The sequence below is a fragment of the Lepisma saccharinum genome, chromosome 15, assembly GCF_977018435.1.
Source record: "Lepisma saccharinum chromosome 15, izLepSacc3.1, whole genome shotgun sequence".
NCBI lineage: Eukaryota > Metazoa > Arthropoda > Insecta > Zygentoma > Lepismatidae > Lepisma > Lepisma saccharinum.
In genome coordinates, this window is record NC_139243.1 from 55,670,218 (window position 1) to 55,690,657 (window position 20,440).

The window sequence follows — 20,440 nt, forward strand, 5'->3', positions numbered from 1 at the left end:
AAAAAGAAAGATACTAGAGCGAGGGAAGAGAAGAAGAAGAAGATACTACAAAAGAGGGAAGAGAAGAAGAAGAAGAAGAGAAAAAGAAGAAGAGAGAATGGATATAAGGAAAGAGGAATAACTAAGAGAGGGGAGTGAAAGAAAGGAAAATAGATAATAATAAGAAAAAAGAAAGTTAAATCTGAAGAGGATTTCCTTGAAAAATTGTATTTCGTAGATAAAACGTTGAAAATAGATTTTTAAGCGTGAGTATTATCAGCTGTTAATTCATTTCCAGTGAAATATGCTACGAAAAAATGTCGTGTTCCATTTTTCTAATTGTGCAATGTTATTGGGTAAGAACAATGCAGTCAACGGGGCACAATGCTTGAGTCTTGTAAACATGCACCAACCGCATAAATGCTACTAAATCTCCCTGGTGAATCCGAGATAGAGTATGCGCTTTGAAACAATTGTTATTGTTTCGCGATAGGCGTTTTGCCTTATGAACACGATCGCGTATTTACCCAGAAAATAATGTCTGGCAACACTTTCCGAAATCGAGAAATTATTGTAGTAGTCTGAACGTTAAAGGCACGCAAGAATATCTTGGAAATGTAACGATCAGGTATAATTCAAAATTTCGAGACATCGTTGTTTTCAATAACGAAATACACTTGCGTCCAAAGAAATAGACCCATCTCACACTTTTGACATAAAATGTTATTAAATTTATTAACATCATACGTATTTATTACTGAACTTTATCTACATATAAGTAGGATCAGACGCTTCCATTTGGATAGGCGAATGCAGAGTTCACTAGCGCCTCCAAACGGTTGGAAGAAAAACTAAGAACAAGTAACCATTTTATGTCATGTTAATATTTAGATTTTCTGGGTGCATGTCATTAATAAAAGTTAAGAGCGCGACTGTATCACCCTTCGCCGGTCTCCGTGGCGAGGTGGTTAGCACATTGCTCTAAGACATGGGTCCCGGGTTCGAATCCCGGCCTGGCATGGATGTTTGAGTGTCCATTCATCAATTTCACCACATCATCACTCATCCTCATCTTCGCAAACTAGCCAAAAGTGACACAAAAAGCGAAGTAAAATAAAGCAATTCAAACAATCAACCATATACATGGGCGCCGGCAGAATTACTTGTAAGGGTGTGCACCCAGTTTATAATCACATTTTTGCTAACGTCGACTTAGCTTATTTACTTCATTCTAGAGAAGTAAATATGTAACTTAAAAGACTAATTTACTCTAATCTAACATATAACTAAACACACATACTGAAATTGAAAAAAAAAAAAAATACCCAACATATTTGAACTTTTAAAATACGAGGGTAGTCTCGAATCTAATTGAATTTCGTTTCGCGTCCATTGCCGAACTAGACGCATTTATGTCGGAGCTCGAAGATGTAATAGTTTTTTAAGACACAGTAAATACATTTTGGAGCTCGATTTCGTGACACATCAAACGACCCCTCGGAACCCAGCAGCGGTTGAGAAACAATGAGTTAGATACACAAAAATAGAAAGAGGAACAGAAGAAGAAGGGATAGAAAGCTATGGTGACAGAGGAAGAGAGAGAAAAATAACGGAAAAAAGAGAGAGAAAGAAGGCGAGAGAAATTGATAAACAAATGAAAGAAAGAGAACGAGTAGACGAAAGAAAGAGATGGAGAAAGAGGAAGAAAGAATGACAAATTAACAAAAAAAAGAGAGAAATAAAGAAGTTGAAGAAAGTGGAAGGAAAACAGAAGGAAGAGAGATACAAAGGCAGAAACAAAGAGGCAGAGGTAAAAGAGAAGAAAAGAAAGACAAGGAGAAAGAGAAAATGCAGAAGAAAGTAAGAATGAGGGAAAGAAAAAGAAGGAACTAATAATAGGGAGAAAAAAGTATGAGGAAAGGAAGTGAGAGATGGGGAAAAATCTTAGCGTCCCTCGTTAGTACTGATTGGACATAATTAAGGTTGTAACAATTAAATTAAGTCACTTTGACCTCCAACCCTTCTCTACTAAGCCACTCGTTAAACTACACACCTTAACAAATAGTCTTCGTAAACGTGTCTTCAGCAGGGGAGACATCTGTTGTCAGCAAAGAGAAATACTTACATAAATATGCAGAGAGCTGGAACAGTGAAGGCGCCTCCTAGGAGATAGAAGGCTCCTGGGATTATATTCATCGTGCTGGCGTAGAGGGCGCTGTACATCGGGCTGTAGACTAGAGGAACTACAGCGTCGATTACACCAAAAACAGAATTTACTTTCCCTGGAAATATTTAAAAATAGGTAGATTAGCGTCAGAATCGCAGGATGTATTTCATTGAATGGTAAACTTGCGTGCACCACATTAATATATTAAACATCTAGCTCATGCTTGTATCTGAAGTACAATTCTCTCACTCTGCTCAACGAATCACTAGATACTTGGGCTTGTTCAGAGTATGATATTTAAGTAACATCGCCATTTGGCATGTTATTTGTTAATCCCCTGTATAGTTATACCTATTTCAACGCTACGTTTGGAAAGATCACCTTGCCTTCCGTGGCGGAGTGGTTAGAACTATGACGCCAGGGGTCCCGGGTTTTAATCCCGGCCTGGGCATGGATGTTTGTGAGTGTCCATTTCATCATGTCATCACTCATCCCCATCTTCACAAATTAGCCAAACGTGGCACAAAAAGCGAAGTAAAATAAAGCAAAGCAATCAATCAATCAGTGAATCAATGGAGAGAGAACATCTCTTCTCTCATCTTCAGGTGGAAAATTTCTCTTCCCGGTAAATGGGATCGAACTTAGGACACACCTGTGATTTTACTACGAATCCAGTGTGCCAACCAACCAGTCCAAAAAGTATCATGGAATTCTATTTCTACTTTTTGCTAAATTTTAATTTCTATTTTCTGATGAGGAGCGAATTCTACACTTCGATGGTTTACAGCAGTGTGTCTCACTGCCCAATCCAGGGTGCGAAATCATTGAAACCTGGTGGGAGGGGAGAAAGTTCTTAATCTTCAAACCTCCCCCCCCTCACAAACATATGTGGAAATTATATTATATACATATTTCTGGCGTTACCCCCACACCGCCTATACTCCTTCATGGCGTGGTGATAAGCACAGGGGAACACTTTACCTTTTACATATTTGTAATGTTATTAAAAGTAAAAATAAAATACTGAATTAAAATATCCTATTTTTATCAATTACATAAAGGACATTAATTTGTTACTTTCATACATACAGGGTTGATAAAGGTCCAGGAATTTTAAATACATTCAATTCCGGTCCAGGAGAGAAAATCAGCAAGCGTAAATGGGTTCTGGACCGTAAAGAACCTTTTTTATCTGTAAAGTATTTCAATTCGGTCCAGTAACGTTTTTTTACCAGATCAATTTAAATACGGTCCAGGAACATTTTTCCGGCTGAATTTAAATTCGGTCCAGGAACCTTATTTCCGGCTCACTTTAAATACGGTCCAGGAACCTTTTTTCCGGATCAATTTTAATACGGTGCAAGAACTTTTTTATCAATGAAATAATACGCAACTTGGACCGAATTTAAATTTTGCGAGAAAAAACGTTTCCGTCCTGCAGCGGAAACCATTAGAATTTATGGGATTCTGGACTTTTAACAACCCTGATATCATATATTGTAATGCATTTAACCACTATCTGGTTAAAGATGTTATTAAATTATGAAATAGTTGAAGTGGTTTTATTATGTGTAAGTTTTTTGTTTAGTTTGTGCTTCATGTTAATTTTCATAGTTATTATTGTCTTTTTTTACTTTTATTGTGCGTATTGATGCAGATTTGTTAATGGTCTCTTGAAAGAGAGAAAGCATTCAATACTCACAACTACACTAACTTGTGTGTGCTTTCGATATTTCTCTTAGTAAAGTATATTTCATATTAAAATCAATTGGTTATCTTTTGTATGTTATAACAAGAACTCTTCCCACGGAAATGTTTGGGGGGGGGATTTTTTAGGCGAAGGTTATTGGTGGGGGAGGAAATCACCCCCGTCCCCGCCAGGATTTCGCACCCTGCCGGCACAGGGTCCTGGCGTCAATTATAACGGGCAGCAAGAAGTTCTCCGGAACTTTCCGACTTGCAGTCCGAGCTGGTAACAATCTGGAACGATAGCCTTTCGTTCGGTTTTCGAGAGTTCCACTGCGAAGACAGAAAATGCTCTCGCGACATTGGGCGGTGAGGGATCAATTGATGTAGCAGGGGGGGGGGAGCTTTGCTTTCCGCCTCCAAATTTAAGTTTGACGGACGGGTACCAAATTAGTCTTGCCGGCCCACGTGGCGGAGTTATTAACACATCGCGCTACGACGCCAGGGATCCCGAGTTCGAATCCTGGCCTGGATGTTGTGAGTGTCTATTCATCAATTTAATCATGTCATCCCTCATCCCCATCTTCGCAAATTAGTCAAGAACTAAAATAAAGCAAAGCAAATCAATCAACCAATTTTGGTTGCCAAGAAATTTTGATTAACAAATATTGAAGTGTAAATATTCTGATTAATTGGAATTTTTCGGTGTCCGAAATGGAACATTCCAATAAATCTCAGCACTTACCAAATCAATTTAATGATATTGGCCAGAGGAAACTAGAAGATTCTAGTATATCTTGTCGTTGTCAACTATTTTACACCAATTTTATATTTGTCAACGACTTTGACTCAACTACAATAATGAGAGGCAAGAATCAGCCAGTTTCCCAAAAGATTCCAGGGGCAACGTTAGTTTTTATTATTTTAATTTTAATAAAACAGTGTCAGTAATAAATTATCAACTCCCCACAATAATTTTGCAACGCCCTGTATTTTTTCATTTTAGTGTAAATGTCCGCTCACTGTAACAGAAAACGTTTCACAATAATTCTACAATACATTGTAAAATATTTGTCGCCATGTACGGTATTTGTAAATGACATTTTAAATGTTTAATTCAGTGTTCTCAAGTTTGTTTTATTTACGGCGTAAATATTGTAGAATAAACTTGCGTTGAACCGCCAGTAGATATTGCAGTGTCATCACTGTAAAGTGGCGGAAATATTTTTACAGTGTAGTACTCTCCTGGCCTTTAATAGCTACAGCTCATATGTGTCTCAAATTTATTTTTAATGTAATCATTCCTTTGCACCTGTTACATCACGTTTAGCGAGAGGGTGTTTGCACAAGCCTCCTAAGTAATTATTACAATTAGGTTTTTAATTACAAAATATTGATACAAATATATATCATGGAATCATCAATCTACGCTATAGACCATTGTTACTTCAAAAGTCACGTATAGATGGCAGCAGCTATCTACGAAATTATAATCACACTGTATTTTTCTTACAAAAGCAACTAGTCGCACACAAAAAACCAAAACAAAAGAAACATATTTTCTTACCTAGTTCATCATTTGGTACTATCTTGGACACAATGGACCGTAGAGCTATGAGTGATGTTCCGTTCATTATGTCTACCAACGGTGCTGAAACGAAGAAGGAAAAGGAATTGTTTTAATGATTTTACTTGAAGCTGCAGGTTTGTCGGATTTAGGTCTTGCTGCAGAAAAAGAGAGGGCATCGTTGAAAACAAAATTAGTGATTAATACTTATGTTCATGAAGTTGAGAGTTTATATTCTTGTTATTTTGCGTAGAATTTCTACTTGTATCGGTTAAGAGGGACGAAGATTTTTATTTTCGATTTGCTTCGGTTGTATTTCTATACCACGAGAAGAAGACAGAGAAGAAAATAGATACAGAAACAGAGAAAGAACGATAGGAATATAAAAAGAGAGAGAGAGGGAGATACAAAGGCAAATGGAAAGGGGGAAGTAAGATGGAAGAAAAAATCGGAGTGGGGAGAGAGAGAGAGAGACAGAGAGAGGTAGGAGGAGTGAGAGAAAGAGAGAGGTGGGAGGAGTGAAATAAAGAGAGAGAGAGGAGAAGTGAAAGAAAGAGTGGAAGCAAAAGATAGATGGTGTGACAGAAATAAGAATGCTAGAGAGAAATAAATATAGGAGGAAACAGATCAAGTGGAAGAAAATGAGAAAGAGAGAAATGTACCATGAGACAAAGAAAGAGAGGATGAAAATAGAAATAGAGAGCGAAAGGAAGATAGGAGGAAACAGAGACAGAAAGAGGGAAGAAAACTTCAGACATAGAGAAATGTAGGTGGGCCCAGGGAGGAGGACCGTGATCTTCGTCATCTGGAACAACGTATCATGACTGCCTTTGAGCAAATTTCACCAGATACCTTGCTCGGTGTCCACAGACATTGGGAGAAGCGTCTGCATACGTGCATTGCCCAGCACGGACAACATGTGGAGCAAATTCTGTAACAGGTAAACATCACTTCCAGTTGCCAATAACTTTTCAAAAAATGAGGTTACATGAAATCCGATTTCAGATTTGACAACCTGACGAAAGTCTAGCCTATTGTCATGTATCACATGACCCACCTATCATTTTAAATAAAAAAGTTGACTTCAAGATGGTGGAACCAAGATGGCGGCCGTCCCCGTGACATACCCCCTAGGCCTATTTTGTATCGCCCATATCAAATTCCATGAAAATACATCACTGCGTATTTTACAAGGGGTGGTAAGGGACTTCTAATACACCCTGTATATTGAATTGTATCTTCTGCAAATATGCTGTATAAAGATACACTCTACCGGAGTACTAATTGATGCTAGTTACAAGTTAACTCAAGCATAAAGATGTTAAGATAACAAGTAATGCGCTCACCATGCGGGGACAGAACTTGTGAGGTGAATGATGAGAGATTGCCTCTGATTAACACGGGAAGCAAACACAGCAACAACCAATAAAATGAACAAGATTCTAATTTATAGAAGTTGCTTGTTACCCTTGTGTACACGAGTATAGGTATGGTATCGATACGATACGAGACAATACTTGGCAAAGGCTCAAGTTATAAATGATTGCCTTGTTCTTGGTCTCGCCTCGACATACCGCATATACACAGCACAAAATATTTTGTAATAACATTTTTCTTGTTTGATGCATAGTTTCGATGCTACGAGCAAGGACAGCCCCAGAAGAGGGAAGTGACGAAGCTACAAGATATAGGTGTGTCGCGATCGTCGATATTGGCATTTTCGGTAATCTTTGATATCGATATCGACGTCGATATTTTCGATATATAGTAAATGAAAGTAGTGTCCCAGTGGATAAGTTTCTATGTAGTACAAGAAGCATGAACTGGATAATGCAGAACTCAGAATTTGAAACAAACGAAAACTGAAGTGCAGGAAATATGATGAAAGGTATTTGGATTTCGGTTTGATCGGTACTAAAGTTGATAAATGAATACTAAAATTGGTAAACGCTGTAAGTGCCACAATAATTCAAACACCGTTTTCCACGTTAAACTGTGAAATGTGCCATGCTTTATAATGTGGTAAACGTGAAAAGTGTCTGGTAGCTCTCTAAGTAGTTCAAAGGGCGTGTAAAGAGGTCACTAGTGTGCACGTTCTTACGGGCTGATGTGCGGAACGATGTGATTTTCCAACACTTTCGCTTTTGGCACTTACAACGTTTTCCACTTTTAGTCCTCAAATGCATCTTCGAAAGGAAGTTACTGCTTTGGAAAAGAAATGCTCAAGGTAAAATTATTGGCGATTGCTTTCCCACATTAAACATGTTAAAGAAACAGAAGTATAGGGTGTTCCGTATAGGAAGCCGAATTAGAAAATTAAATAAAAATATGGAAAATATCATGAAAATAGTTATATTTCACATATATGTAAGCAGTATCATCTCCCATTTACTTATATGAAAGACAATTTCAGGCATATGTCCACCCCTACTGAGTCTGCATGCATTTATACGCTCCACAAAATTATTGATAACAATGATAATCCTCTCGCAGATGTCTGTCCCGATGCCTCCAATCACCCGTATGATTTCCGCCTTCAGTTCCAAAAGGGTTCGTGGTTTTGTTGGCGTACACCTGTGATTTCACAAACCCTCAAAGTGTAAGATCACATGACCTTGCCGGCTATTCCTGGTCACCACTTTGGCAAAATGTCTTCACAATAAGAACACGTTGCTCAATCTCGTAAACTGTTCCTTATCGCAACCACAAAAAACGAGTCAAAACAATTGAGGCTACATTAATCGACATGACAACAGATACCAACATTGGTAAGAAAAGGTCTGCCAACCTCGAAACAAAACAATAGCACTCGATTCAAATTCGACGTTCTATGCGGAACACCCCATACAATAAAATATATATTTGCGTAATGAGACTTCAAAGAGTACTTTCCACAGGACACACAGCATAACTGGGGGCCTCCCCGATGGCGCAGTGGTAGCGTCGTTGCCGTGTAATCAAGGGGTCCCGGGTTCGATACCCGCTGGATGCACATAGTGGTTCGGATCCCAATTTAAACTGTAGGTCCAGTCCCGATTAGCCTTACTGTGCATAAAGTGGACTTAAACCACCTTATCAACCAGTTAATCAAGCAACAGCATAACTGGATCAGGGATTTGTTCAACGGAGACACTTCATCAAATTTTACCACAGCAGAGAAGAAGTACCTTATTGATCTTTTCACAGGCAACACTGTGAAGAACGTGGGTGTAAGACGTGAACCTTTCCGAAGAGACCAAAATGTCACCCTCTCCTGCAGTACGCCCTGGACTTAATTTTGCAGACTAGCGAGGCTCTGGCGTCAAGACTCAAAGCCAATACAATCCTATGTATGGTTTGTGCTGCCCTTCTGCCCAAAGTGGCAGAAAAGGAAAGTAAAATAAAATAAACTTCGTACCAGCTAACTGTAGACCAGGCGAACGAGAGCAAGTCTCTGCGTAAGTAGTGACGCGAGATGGCTCCACCAATGAGCAGTGAGAGAAACGGGATTGCGTAATGGGCGACTGGGGTTCCCCGCTTTCCCTGCTTCTCTCTGTCAGCGTTGCAAACTTTTGGAAGCGACAATACCGATCACACATGGCACACGGACCGTATTTTTGTCTCCAGGTCCGTACGCTTTTTTTTTAAGAATTCTTAGGGAAATATTAGGGATAAAACTGCAATTTTGACAAGCCGTGCATTTAGAGTACGGACAAAAGCGGCCCAAATACAAACGTGCAAATACGGACATAAATTCGCTGCGAGTACGTTCGAGACATAACTGCGACGTATACGAGGCGTATTCGTAAAGTAAGTACCGCTTGCAAATATTTCCGCTGTAGCGCTGCAGTCGCGAGCGTGTGAGTTCTCGCTGACGTCCTTCATCCGTTAGTTAGCCACAGGTACGCGTGGGAGCAGGTCATGCTTTTTCTTCGTAGTTCTCTGAAGGTTTGAAATGTTCAAGAAAATCAATCGGCCTGCCGCCTGTGAAGTCCGGTCTGTGATTCGTTTTCTCAATGCAAGAATGGTTGAATTCTTGCTTAGAGGACAGACCCCAACAAAGATGCCTGCTGTGACACATTAATCCGGCTGCGTCGTGCAATTCAAAACAAAAGACGCGGAATGCTTGGCGAAGGCATTGTGTTGTTTCACGACAATGCTCGTCCGCATATGGCCCAACAAACTCAAAATTTCATCACGTCATTCGAATGAGAACAATTTGTTCATCCACCAACAGCCCTGACGTGGCAAATAGTGACTACCATCTCTTTTTTTCATCTGTAGAAGACATTTCTTGCTAGTCAGCGTTTCGACGAGGAAGACGACGTCGAAGCAGTAGTGCATGGATGGCTTTCGTCACAGGCGGGAACATTCTATGATGATGGGATACAAAAACTAGTGCCATGCTACGACAAATGCTTGAACAATGGTGGAAACTACGTAGAAAAGTACGGCCTCCCTCATGGCGCAGTGGTTGCGTCGTTGCCTTGTAATCAAGGGGTCCCGGGATCGATAGCCGGTGGAGGCACAAGTGGTTCGGATCCCACTTTAAACTGTAGGCCCAGTCCCGATTAGCCATACTGTGCATAAAGTGGACTTAAAACACCAACTCAACTCAACTCAACGTAGAAAAGTAGTTTGAGGTCTGAAGAATGCAATGCAAATAAAAAAAGGTACGGAAATATTTTACTTTATTTTTTACACCCTTTCGGTACTTACTTTCCGAATACGCCTCGTATTTTCATCCGTACACCCTTCCCTCGGAGCTCAGTTCTTCCAAACACAAGCTCAGTTAGTCCCGTACTACCTGCTTTCCACAAAGGGGGTCGCCAGGGACCGACCTTTCAGCGGTGCTACCTCACGGATTACCGAAGGAAGAGCAGGGCAATTATCTCAGTTGGTTCCTTCCAGTCCCAACCTGCCTTTTCATCCCTGCGTCTTTACGCACGCGCATACGCAGAAAAGTTAAGACCTACTAAACTTTTGGCCCGTGGGAAAATTACGGGGGTGCGGTGAGTACCATCCGCAAGTCCCCAAATACTATCGGATTTCTACGTTGCGAGCAAAATTTAATGACGTCGACGTGTTTTTACGCAGGTGAATGCCGTACGTCCGTACATGTACGGTCAGGACCGTACGGTTGGCAACCAGTGATGTGCGTCTACGCGTAAACAACGATAGTCTGCATTCTACACGTAGACTATTTTATACACGTAGATAACGTAATCTATTTAAACAACATGGCGAAAGGTGATAACTTAGCAAAGGGCGCCGTGGAATTAAAAGAAAATTATACTTCGTATCAGTTGCTGATGTGTAAGGAGAACTTTTCATACGCTCTCTTCCAAAGTCGAACAATTTCTCACCTAGGTAGAAACCTAATATAGGAAATATTCTAGTGTTTTTTGGAAAAAAGATCACTCTTGGCTCATGACTGCCATCTGTTGTTCTTTTTGCATACCAATTATCTTCTTCCATAGTTGATGATGGAAGAGAAGAGAAATTTTGTTGTAAATAGGATTCTTTTCAGTTCGTTATGAACCAATATAGTTGAAATTGTCACTTTCCTTTCATGAAAGCCTTGAAAATTAATTTTAATGCAATTTAGATTGTCTACGTAGTCTATGTAAACTACAACCCAATGTAATCTACGTAGATTACGTATAGACAACGGATGTAGACGTAAACTTATAGTCTACGGCACATCACTGTTGGCAACCCTGCCATTTCATCAAACAAACAATGAAGTCTATGTTTCATCCTGCAACGCTACCTGAAATGTGGAACTCCGTGAGGAATAAAGTATGAAAGCCTTGCACATTCTGCTTCCTTCCGTGGCTTCGTATCTGTGTGGATCTGCATGTTCAGCCATGGGGATGATCAAGTCCAAACACAAAGTAAGACAAAGCATCTAGAATACGCGCCATACAATTTCCAAATATGTACCCTTATTCGTTGAACTATGTGACGCCAAGCAAGCTCACACATTTCACTAATATTTGATGAACATTTTAATATGCCTGTTCGAAAAATTGCCAAGGTTTTCTTAATATCCGTGTCCCCTTTTCTTGTGAATATCGATTTGCTGAATGAACTGACACAAACTCTCATAAACATTAAAAAATTGTACACCACCTCTATTAATTACCCGTGTACATCCCTACGTAAATAACATGTGCGTGCACTCCTGTACAGCAAGGCAAGAGTGGTGGCACACAGCATAACAAATTTATTCTTTAACTTTTGGTTTCTCATTATTTCTTCCATGTTGCCTGAACAGAATCAACATGCAAGCCTCCAAGGGTCGTCCTTTTCCGATATGAACATCAACACCCTCTCGCGGCGTGTTGACAAAACATCAGCGTAGTATCACCTTGGCCATCCTGTAGCCTGAGTAATGCCACCAGGAGCCCGAGAAATCCCCCGGCGACCTTGAAGTGTCCAATGGGAGGGCAGTTGTGTTGGGGCAAATTTTGTTTTCCAGCCCGTAAGGGATGGAGGAAAGCAGAGAGTGCCATCGGTTCAGCTGCTGATGTCCTCAGTGTTGCGACCTGCACGATTAAGTGTCCAAATGTACTGTATACTGTCAGCGATATAGCATATCCACCAAGCTAGTTAAAATTTATATTCATAAATAAACTATAAAGTTTCAAAACACAAAAATATGATAACTAACATACGGATGGCATATTCTATGCGAAGATAAACATTTCAGAGCGTTCGGTCTATTAATACACCTAACATGTCCATGGACACATCCGTCAAATAGAGTTGGTAAAACTCGCTGGCCACAGTCACACTTTTTTCAAGCGCTTTGCCAGGTGAAAAGTTAGTTTTTCGGGCGGGTGAATTTCTATTTGTTTGCTTCAAAAACTTTAGTGTTGGCATTGTTTACTATTTACTACGGAAAGAACTACGTGATGCCAAAGTGGATTTGTGAATATTGCAATGTGTGAAAATCTTGAAAATTGTTTCAACCATCCGCGATCGTTTGTTGCATTGAATGAATACGTTTGACAACAGACCAACTGAAATTCGAAAAAATGAAGAACTGCGCCAAGACATTCACCTTTCCTCTTAGAGACGTTTTTTTTCAGTATAACGTACCATGTATGTAGAAATAATAAATTCTTGGTTCTCTTAATTTTTCGGGAGCTGCTTCCCAATCGGACAATGTCACCGCACGCCACTGGTAAATAAACACCTTCGTTACATGTAATATTACTATTGAAGGGAGGAACGAGCAGATTTTGGCAGCTCACGGGAGCCGCGACAGCAAAAAGTTTGAAAACCCTTGTTCTATACATTGCAGAATAAGTTGCCCATACATTGGAAATCAGCAGCGGCGATTGGATGCCAAGACTGGAGGGGGGGTTACCGTTAGGCTTACCATACGTCCGGGATTAGCACGGACAGTCTTCTTTTTTTAGTGCTGTCCGGGGTGATGTCCGGGATTGCAAAATGTCCGGGGTTTTGAGAATCTGAACATTAATATAGCTACCGGTATTGAATATTCACAACCAGAATTTATGGCGGGCAAGGATCGATCGATTATAAGGATCGATTATACCTTTTCTTTCTTCGAGATATCGACTTCCGAGCGTTATCATTTCCGTACTTCCGTGAGCGTCTTGGTGGTGTTGCAAGTGTGTGAAGTAACTCGTCTACACGTTTTTGATACAAGGAACATCTGCTCCAGTTGAGAGAGTATTTTCAATTATTTGGAATATTTGGTCTGCAGAAAGAGGTAGACATCTAGTATCCACTGTTAAACATCTGCTGAATGCCCAAATGAATTCAGAACTTTCATGTTGTGAATTTTATGATGTTATTAAAACAAACAAGCCATTTCTGAAAATAGTCATGTCTAGTGAAAAGTTCAACTGAGTCAACTAACACAGAGGTTTCCTAAACATCAGAAAATGTATTATTCAATTAAAGATTTGAAAATTAATTGATTGATTTTAGATAATAATGTTAATATTTTTTCTTGTACAATTTATAGTTTAATATTCCAATAAAATGTTAAGGCTGTTAAGTAATTTCAATTTATTTTTGTAAAAAAAACCTGAAATTCAGCAGTATGGATAATAAACATTTTCCGAGCAAGGCCTCATCTCCAGGAAGCTATCAACTCGCGGCAAACCACGGCACCTAGCGACCTGTTGAGTGAGATGAGTCAAGGCAAAATGGATAATAAACCTTTTCCTGCTCCCACAAAAATAGGCAATAATTAGGCTGGAGAGTTCAATGAAATAACCGATCTCTAACTATGCACTGATAATGATCAGGCTGGAAAGTTCATATGAAGTAACCGATCACTGATTTTTTTAAAATTCAGCAGTAACGAGTTGATCGCGAATATATCCTGGGTTGGACCCAAAGAAATATGGTAAGCCTAGTTGCAGTAAAGTTTACTTTTCTTGGTAGACAAGAGATTAAGAAGCCAAGGGTGAGGGAACACAAAAGTGGGGGAGCACGCCCCCTATATACCGCGTTTGTTACAACCTGTCCCGGTTCCCGCGTTAGCTGATCGCTGGAGAAAGTCAAAGCCAGGCAGCCAATTAAAATACGCAACGTGGCAACAGCGTCTACGTAAGCACCTCTCTTCTGGCTTCCATTCGCTCCTCGCTGTCCAGCAGACGATTTTTTCCTCGATTCTCATTGGCACCGAAACTGTCGAGCGATCCCTAGCGCGGGAAACCGGACTGGTTCTAACAAACGCAGTTATAGTCACCGCCGTTGTTGGAAATGAATAAATTATGTGCAGTTGTTTTGAATCTGCTGTTCGAAATCATGTTTATATGTGAATTAGTCTGAAGCACAGAGAGGAGAAATAAAGGAGGGGCAGAGAAAATTGGTGCCCGGGAAGATGGGAGTCTTCTAATACAATGATTTTCAGTGGGTCCGGACACACACTATATACACCCATGTTTCGTATACATCAATACAATGAAACTGAGATGGAATGAGGTTTCTCTTTCTCCGACTAAACTTTCATCAAAGCTTTTGGCCCCACTAATCAGAGGGTCTGCGCACGTCTATGCATATTAGCACATTCAACAAGACAAGTTACAATCATTTCACAGTGTAAATTTCTTTTTGAATAACCCTGCATAACACATCACTCCCATTAACCTAAGAAAGAAATGTATTCACAACAATATAATGCCAATAAAAACTCGTTATATTGAAGGGGAAAATAATTGTACCTCAGATTTATCCGAAATGAAATATATCAAATACAACATTCTCTTCACAACAGTTGTAACGTGTTGAGTTTATAGTATATATTAACAATATACTCAGGTCTTTGCCCGCACTGTGTCATATTTCCTTTTTTCATATTTAAATGCTACATACGTGTATGTTCATTAGTCAGTGCATATAGATTTCAACAGAACACGAGCATATTGCGATATATAATACACACAATGCCATCTGTTGAGAAATTCTGTTAATAATATAAGTATTATTAATAGTTTGTGGGTCCACGGGTTTGGACTGTAAGCACATAAATAAAACCCTAAAGGTTAACGCCCTTTTAGGGATTAAATTTCGAAAAGCATCTTCTTAATGAGGGCTTATGTTACAAGAGGAGACAGCCCTTAACTTTAATTTTTCCAGATCGATGATTTTGGGTAGTGAGTGAGGACAAACTTATATATTATGTTACTACAATAGTTGTAAAATTTACTGCTTGTTCCTGAGCAAATTAAAAATTAGTTAACATCGAAAAAAAAGAATGTGTCTTTAACAATTCAATGAGTTTGGAACGAATACGTGAGCAGGATATCTTCATATCTATCTGCACTTTATATATTTTTCACACAATTTCACATTTTATCGAAAATTTTACCTGAATGGGACGGGACATTCCTGTATGTGGCAACACTGCTTCTTATGAGATAAATTGAAATTATTTTCGTCTCTTTTCTTGCACTTTTGGCCAATCTAAACGGAATGGTGCTAATGGACTCTACAACACAATCTCCACAAAGGATTTACTAGTTGTGGACCCAGGCGTCATATCTTCGTTAGACTGCAGAAATGCAGTCCATGGCGTACGTGGAGATTGACAATGGACAGTCTTCAGTGAAGGCCACCCTTTATATTGCACCATAACCGGCTTCTTATACAGAAAGCTGTAAAATTGACGAAAGAGCATGGCATTCCTCGCTAATTTGTATAAAGAATTATGGTCAAAGTGAACAGCCGAACATTTCGTCAAATTTAAATTTAACTACTACAACTTGAAAAGACGTTATAGCTAAAACAATTATCGACACAAAGACGTAACTTAATCTCAAAATTGTCAAATGCTTTAAATACTATAATTTCAGAGAGTTATTCTATTATACCATTTTTGCGACCACCAACTGAACTATATTTTTAGAAGTAATTCTTTCTTGGTGTAAAATCATTACGTGAATGTTTTTCTTTGCCAATAAGATTGATACAAATGATTTACTTAGAAATTATATTCAGTCACTACATACTATATAAGCTTCATTCCAAACCACCCCATCTAATTGTGAAAGATAGCACCTTACCCCTAAAACAAGATACTACAAATAAATAGACACACCATACATTGTAATGATGTGTCCTAATGGATGACTGCCAAATATTTGGATGAGCCAATGGATGACTGCAAAGATTTGGATGAGCTAATGGATGACCGTCAAAGATTTGGATGCGACAAAAAAAATTGACAATTGAACAACGTCAAATTCGGTCCAATTGCATTTTGTTTGATTGAAAAAATGTTCCTGGACCGAATTTAAACTGATCCGGAAGAATGGTTCCTGGACCGAATTTAAATTCAGCCTCAAAAAAGTTTCCTGGACCGAATTTAAAATCAGTCTGAAAAAAGGTTCCTGGACCTATTTGAAATACGAGTACTTTAGATATAAAAAGTTCTTTACGATCCAAAACCCATTTACCCTTGCTGATTTTCTCTCCTGGACCGGAACTGAATTTGTTAAAATTTTCTGGACCTTTAGCAACCCTGATTTAAAATCTAAAGAACGGATAGGGGCCTCGCATTGTAATCTCGTCCAGGGTATCGCGATATATTGCTGCGGCACTGCCAATAGCTGAATGCCTGACATACTAACAATGTTCCGCATTTCCGTTGCGAAATTCAGCTGTTTGGTTCTGGCGATTTGCTCACAACGCAATAGTAACGACGTTGTTAAGGTTGTAAATTCTGGCGTTATCTGCATTGTGAACACTCGGGATTACACCATCTGTTAAAGGCAGAAACATCGGGAAATAGAACATGAAAACTAGCGTACACTCAGAAAACTAAATGCATCTATTGATGCACTAAAGTGCGTTTTGTGGCTTCTTCAAAGAATCAAATTCACATTTGATGCATTTTGGTGCATTTTTTGTATGTCGTGAAAGAAACACCAAAGTGCATCATTTGATTGAAGTGAGGATTCTTTTTCAGTCGAGATACTTGAATGCATCAGTTGATGTTCCTTGATGCACCTTTCTGCATCATCAAAAAAGATGCATTCTGGTGCATCAAAACGCATCAAGGTGCGTGCATCAAAGCGCATCAGCTGATGCATTGAAGTGCATCTCTACTGAAAGAAATCCTCACTTGAATCATAATGATGCACTTTGATGTTTCTCTCACGACATACAAAAATGCACCAAAATGCATCAAATGTGAATCTGATACTTTGAAGAAGCTACAAAACACACTTTAGTGCATCAATCGATGCATTCTGGTGCATCAATCGATATGATGCATTTAGTTTTCTGAGTGAGTCATGGAGTATAAGTCGGGCTGTGTGGCGGGGTAGTTAGCACAGAGCGCAAGAGATTTCGGATTCGAATCCCGCCCTGACCATAAGTGTTCTTTGCGCTACTACATCAATTTCATCATTCTTCTTCATCTTCGCGATTTGCCAAAAAGTGGCAGAAAGGTGACGTGACATAAACCAAACCAATGATTATAGCAGTTTTTTTCTGGTGGTACACAAAGGTACGTCGTACCTGCACCTTCATAGCTTTTGAACATGCTGCAATATTTTGAGTAGTTCTTATGGTGAACCTAACCTAACCTAACCTTCCACTCTGCAACACACAGGCATATCAGTCGTCGTTTTCATATTGTGTTGCAAACATATGGAGTGCCCTACCTAAGATCATGTCGAGCATATCTAAAATAGAATCTTTCTGAAATGAAGTAAAGAATTTTCTTTTGGCAGAGCAGAGATTGTGTTCAAATACCATGATGTAACTTGTATGTTTATGTTATGTATTTTGTCTACATTTTTTTTAAATTTATTTTTTATTAATTTTATTTTATTTTTATGTTGTTGTCTTTTCACAATTTTTGTATCATTTTATTCATACATTTATTACAATTACTTTATCAATAGATTTTGTAACTAAATCATACAGTTTATTGTACACTGTATTAATACTGTAATAACATATGTATAAGAAATGTAAATTTAAATGTAATCGATGACACGGATTAGGTGGCAGAACAGCCTCAGGAACCTCGCCCACGCAAATAAAGAATTTGAATTTGAATTCAACCTTTCTTCCCCCAAACAAACAATGACCAATAGAGATAAGAGGTTGATATTGCCCCCCCCCCCCAACGCTGTACACCCGTAACATTAATTGATTGATTGCTTTGGCGTTTAAGTCTACTTTATGCACAGTATGGCTAATCGGGACTGGACCTACAGTTTAAAGTGGTATCCGAACCACTATGTGCCTCCACCGGGTAACGAACCAGGGGCCCCTTGAGGCTACCACTGCGCAATCGGGGAGGCCCCCGTAACTCCTGCAAAAGATGGGGAGATCTACAAGTTCTATAGGCATTTTTTGATATTGTAAAACATGATATCGTGAAAAAAATTCCGAATTCATTTATTGATTTGCTATATTTAACTTCTCCTCTTGTGCCACTTTCGGCTTATTTGCGAAGATGGGGATGAGTGATGACATGATGAAATTCATGAATGGACACTCACAAACATCCATGCCCAGGCCGGGATTCGAACCCGGGACCCTTGGCGTCGTAGCGCGATGTGCTAACCACTCCGCCACGTGGGCCTGCCCGGATGCATTTCGGAGGCGTGTGAATCAAAATGAATGTATTTATTAGAAACTCATCCGAATGGTACAGGCCAATTACTTTGATAAACTGTTTCAATAAGATTATGGCAAAAATATTGACTAATAGACTAAAACCTATAAGGGAAAGGGCTTGATTATACTAAGGTAGCCCTAGTGTCGGTAGGCGTAGTACCCTAGTTCCCTGTTTCTTGTCAATTAAGTGTTGAACTCAAGCGACAGTAAGTGTAAAGTTTGTGTTAGTGTTTTAAGTTCACTTTATACACATTGAGGCTAATCGGGACTGGACCTACAGTTTAAAGTGGGAGTAAGTGTAAAGAATACGTTCTATCCAACATAGAGTCAGTCTTTGTGTGAAGCGCCTGGGTGCTACTGCAGTGTTTCTTTTGGGAAGAATGAATTTCCTAGATGTTTTTTCTTACAATTATTGTCGCCTACATTTTTAACTGATAAGGGCTGTAAGAATTTAGTATTTTAAATGCACAATGTAAAGCGTGAAATGCTTCCCTTAGGTTTTGTGTCAAGGTGTCGCACATGAACATAGGTATAAAGAATTACGGAAGCGATCGAAAACTTTAATTACAAATGCTTATAATAATTATATTAAAAAATTAGAGGAAGATATCAAGATTGATATGAAAGGTTTTTGGCGATTTGCAAAAAGTAAGAGGAACACTAAAAAAATTAATAATCAGAAAATGAAATCAGGTAAGAATATATTAGATTCAAATAAAAGTATCGCAGATGAATTTGCGATTTTTTTAGCACTGTATATAGACAAAATGAACAAAATGAAGATAATTCTAGTGTAGTTGTAAATACAAAAGATAATACACTTCTAACATTATCATTGAATAAAATTCATAAAGACGAATATTATAATGCAGTAAAGAATCTTAAAGCAAAGAAGTCATGTGGACCAGATGGGATTCCGCCGTATATCGTTAAGGCGTGTTCGGAAATATTAGAATATCCTTTATGCACAATTTACAATTTAATATTGAAGAGCAAACATTTCCTAGTATTTGGAAACTAACCAAGGTGTGTCCTATACCAAAAACGAATAAAATATCCGAAATAGAAAATTACAGACCAATCTCAATTTTATGCTCCCCTGTGAAGGTACTCGAGCAAATTCTTTACACTAGAATATATAATCATGTCAAATGTTGGATAACAGATTGTCAAGATGGTTTTACAGCAAAAAGATCGACCATCACGAATCTATTAAATTATACACAAGAAGTTAATTTAATGTTACATAATAGATCCACAGTACATACTATTTATTTAGATTTTACTAAAGCATTTGATAAAATCAATCATAAAGTGCTTCTTCATAAACTAACATGGTATGGATTATCAGATGACTGGATATCACTGATTGAATCATATTTGAAAGATAGAAGACAATATGTAGATTTCAGGTTGACAAAATGTTTTAAATATGATGTAAACTCTGGAGTACCGCAAGGATCAAACTTAGGGCCTCTTTTTTTGTACTGTATGTGAATGACCTACCATTAAGTATTAATAAATCTAGTTGTCTAATGTATGCAGATGACATCAAAATATATAAAGAAATTACAAAGTTGCAAGATACTTGTCAATTGCAGGAAGATTTAAAGCGTGTTTATCAATGGAGTATTCAAAATAAACTTGATCTCAATATAAAAAAATGTTATTACATGGTATTATCTGCAAATAAATCGAATGTGCAATGTGAATACTTCATAAACAACCACAACTTGGAAAGAGTCAATACTATGAAGGATCTTGGTATAATAATTGACAAGGATCTCTCGTACTCAACTCATATAATACAAATGGTAAATATTGCATACAAAAAATTAGGTTTTGTAATTAGAATGTCAAAATATTTAAAGGATTTGGACGCAATCACGTTATTATACAATGCAATGGTTAGGAGTACCTTGGAATATGCATCTATA

The 20,440-nt window shown here is 38.6% G+C and overlaps 1 protein-coding gene across 1 annotated transcript in view; it reads right to left on the minus strand.

The window, feature by feature from the left end:
- Positions 1 to 20,440, minus strand: part of LOC145999711 (putative peptidoglycan muropeptide transporter SLC46) — a 292,794-nt gene that overhangs the window by 19,398 nt on the left and 252,956 nt on the right. Inside the window, exons 4-5 of the mRNA XM_083136992.1 lie at positions 5,400 to 5,483; positions 2,105 to 2,261 (exon numbers count right to left, since the gene is read on the minus strand). Coding sequence (XP_082993118.1) covers positions 2,105 to 2,261; positions 5,400 to 5,483 — 241 coding nt within the window. The remainder of the gene's footprint in view (positions 1 to 2,104; positions 2,262 to 5,399; positions 5,484 to 20,440) is intronic.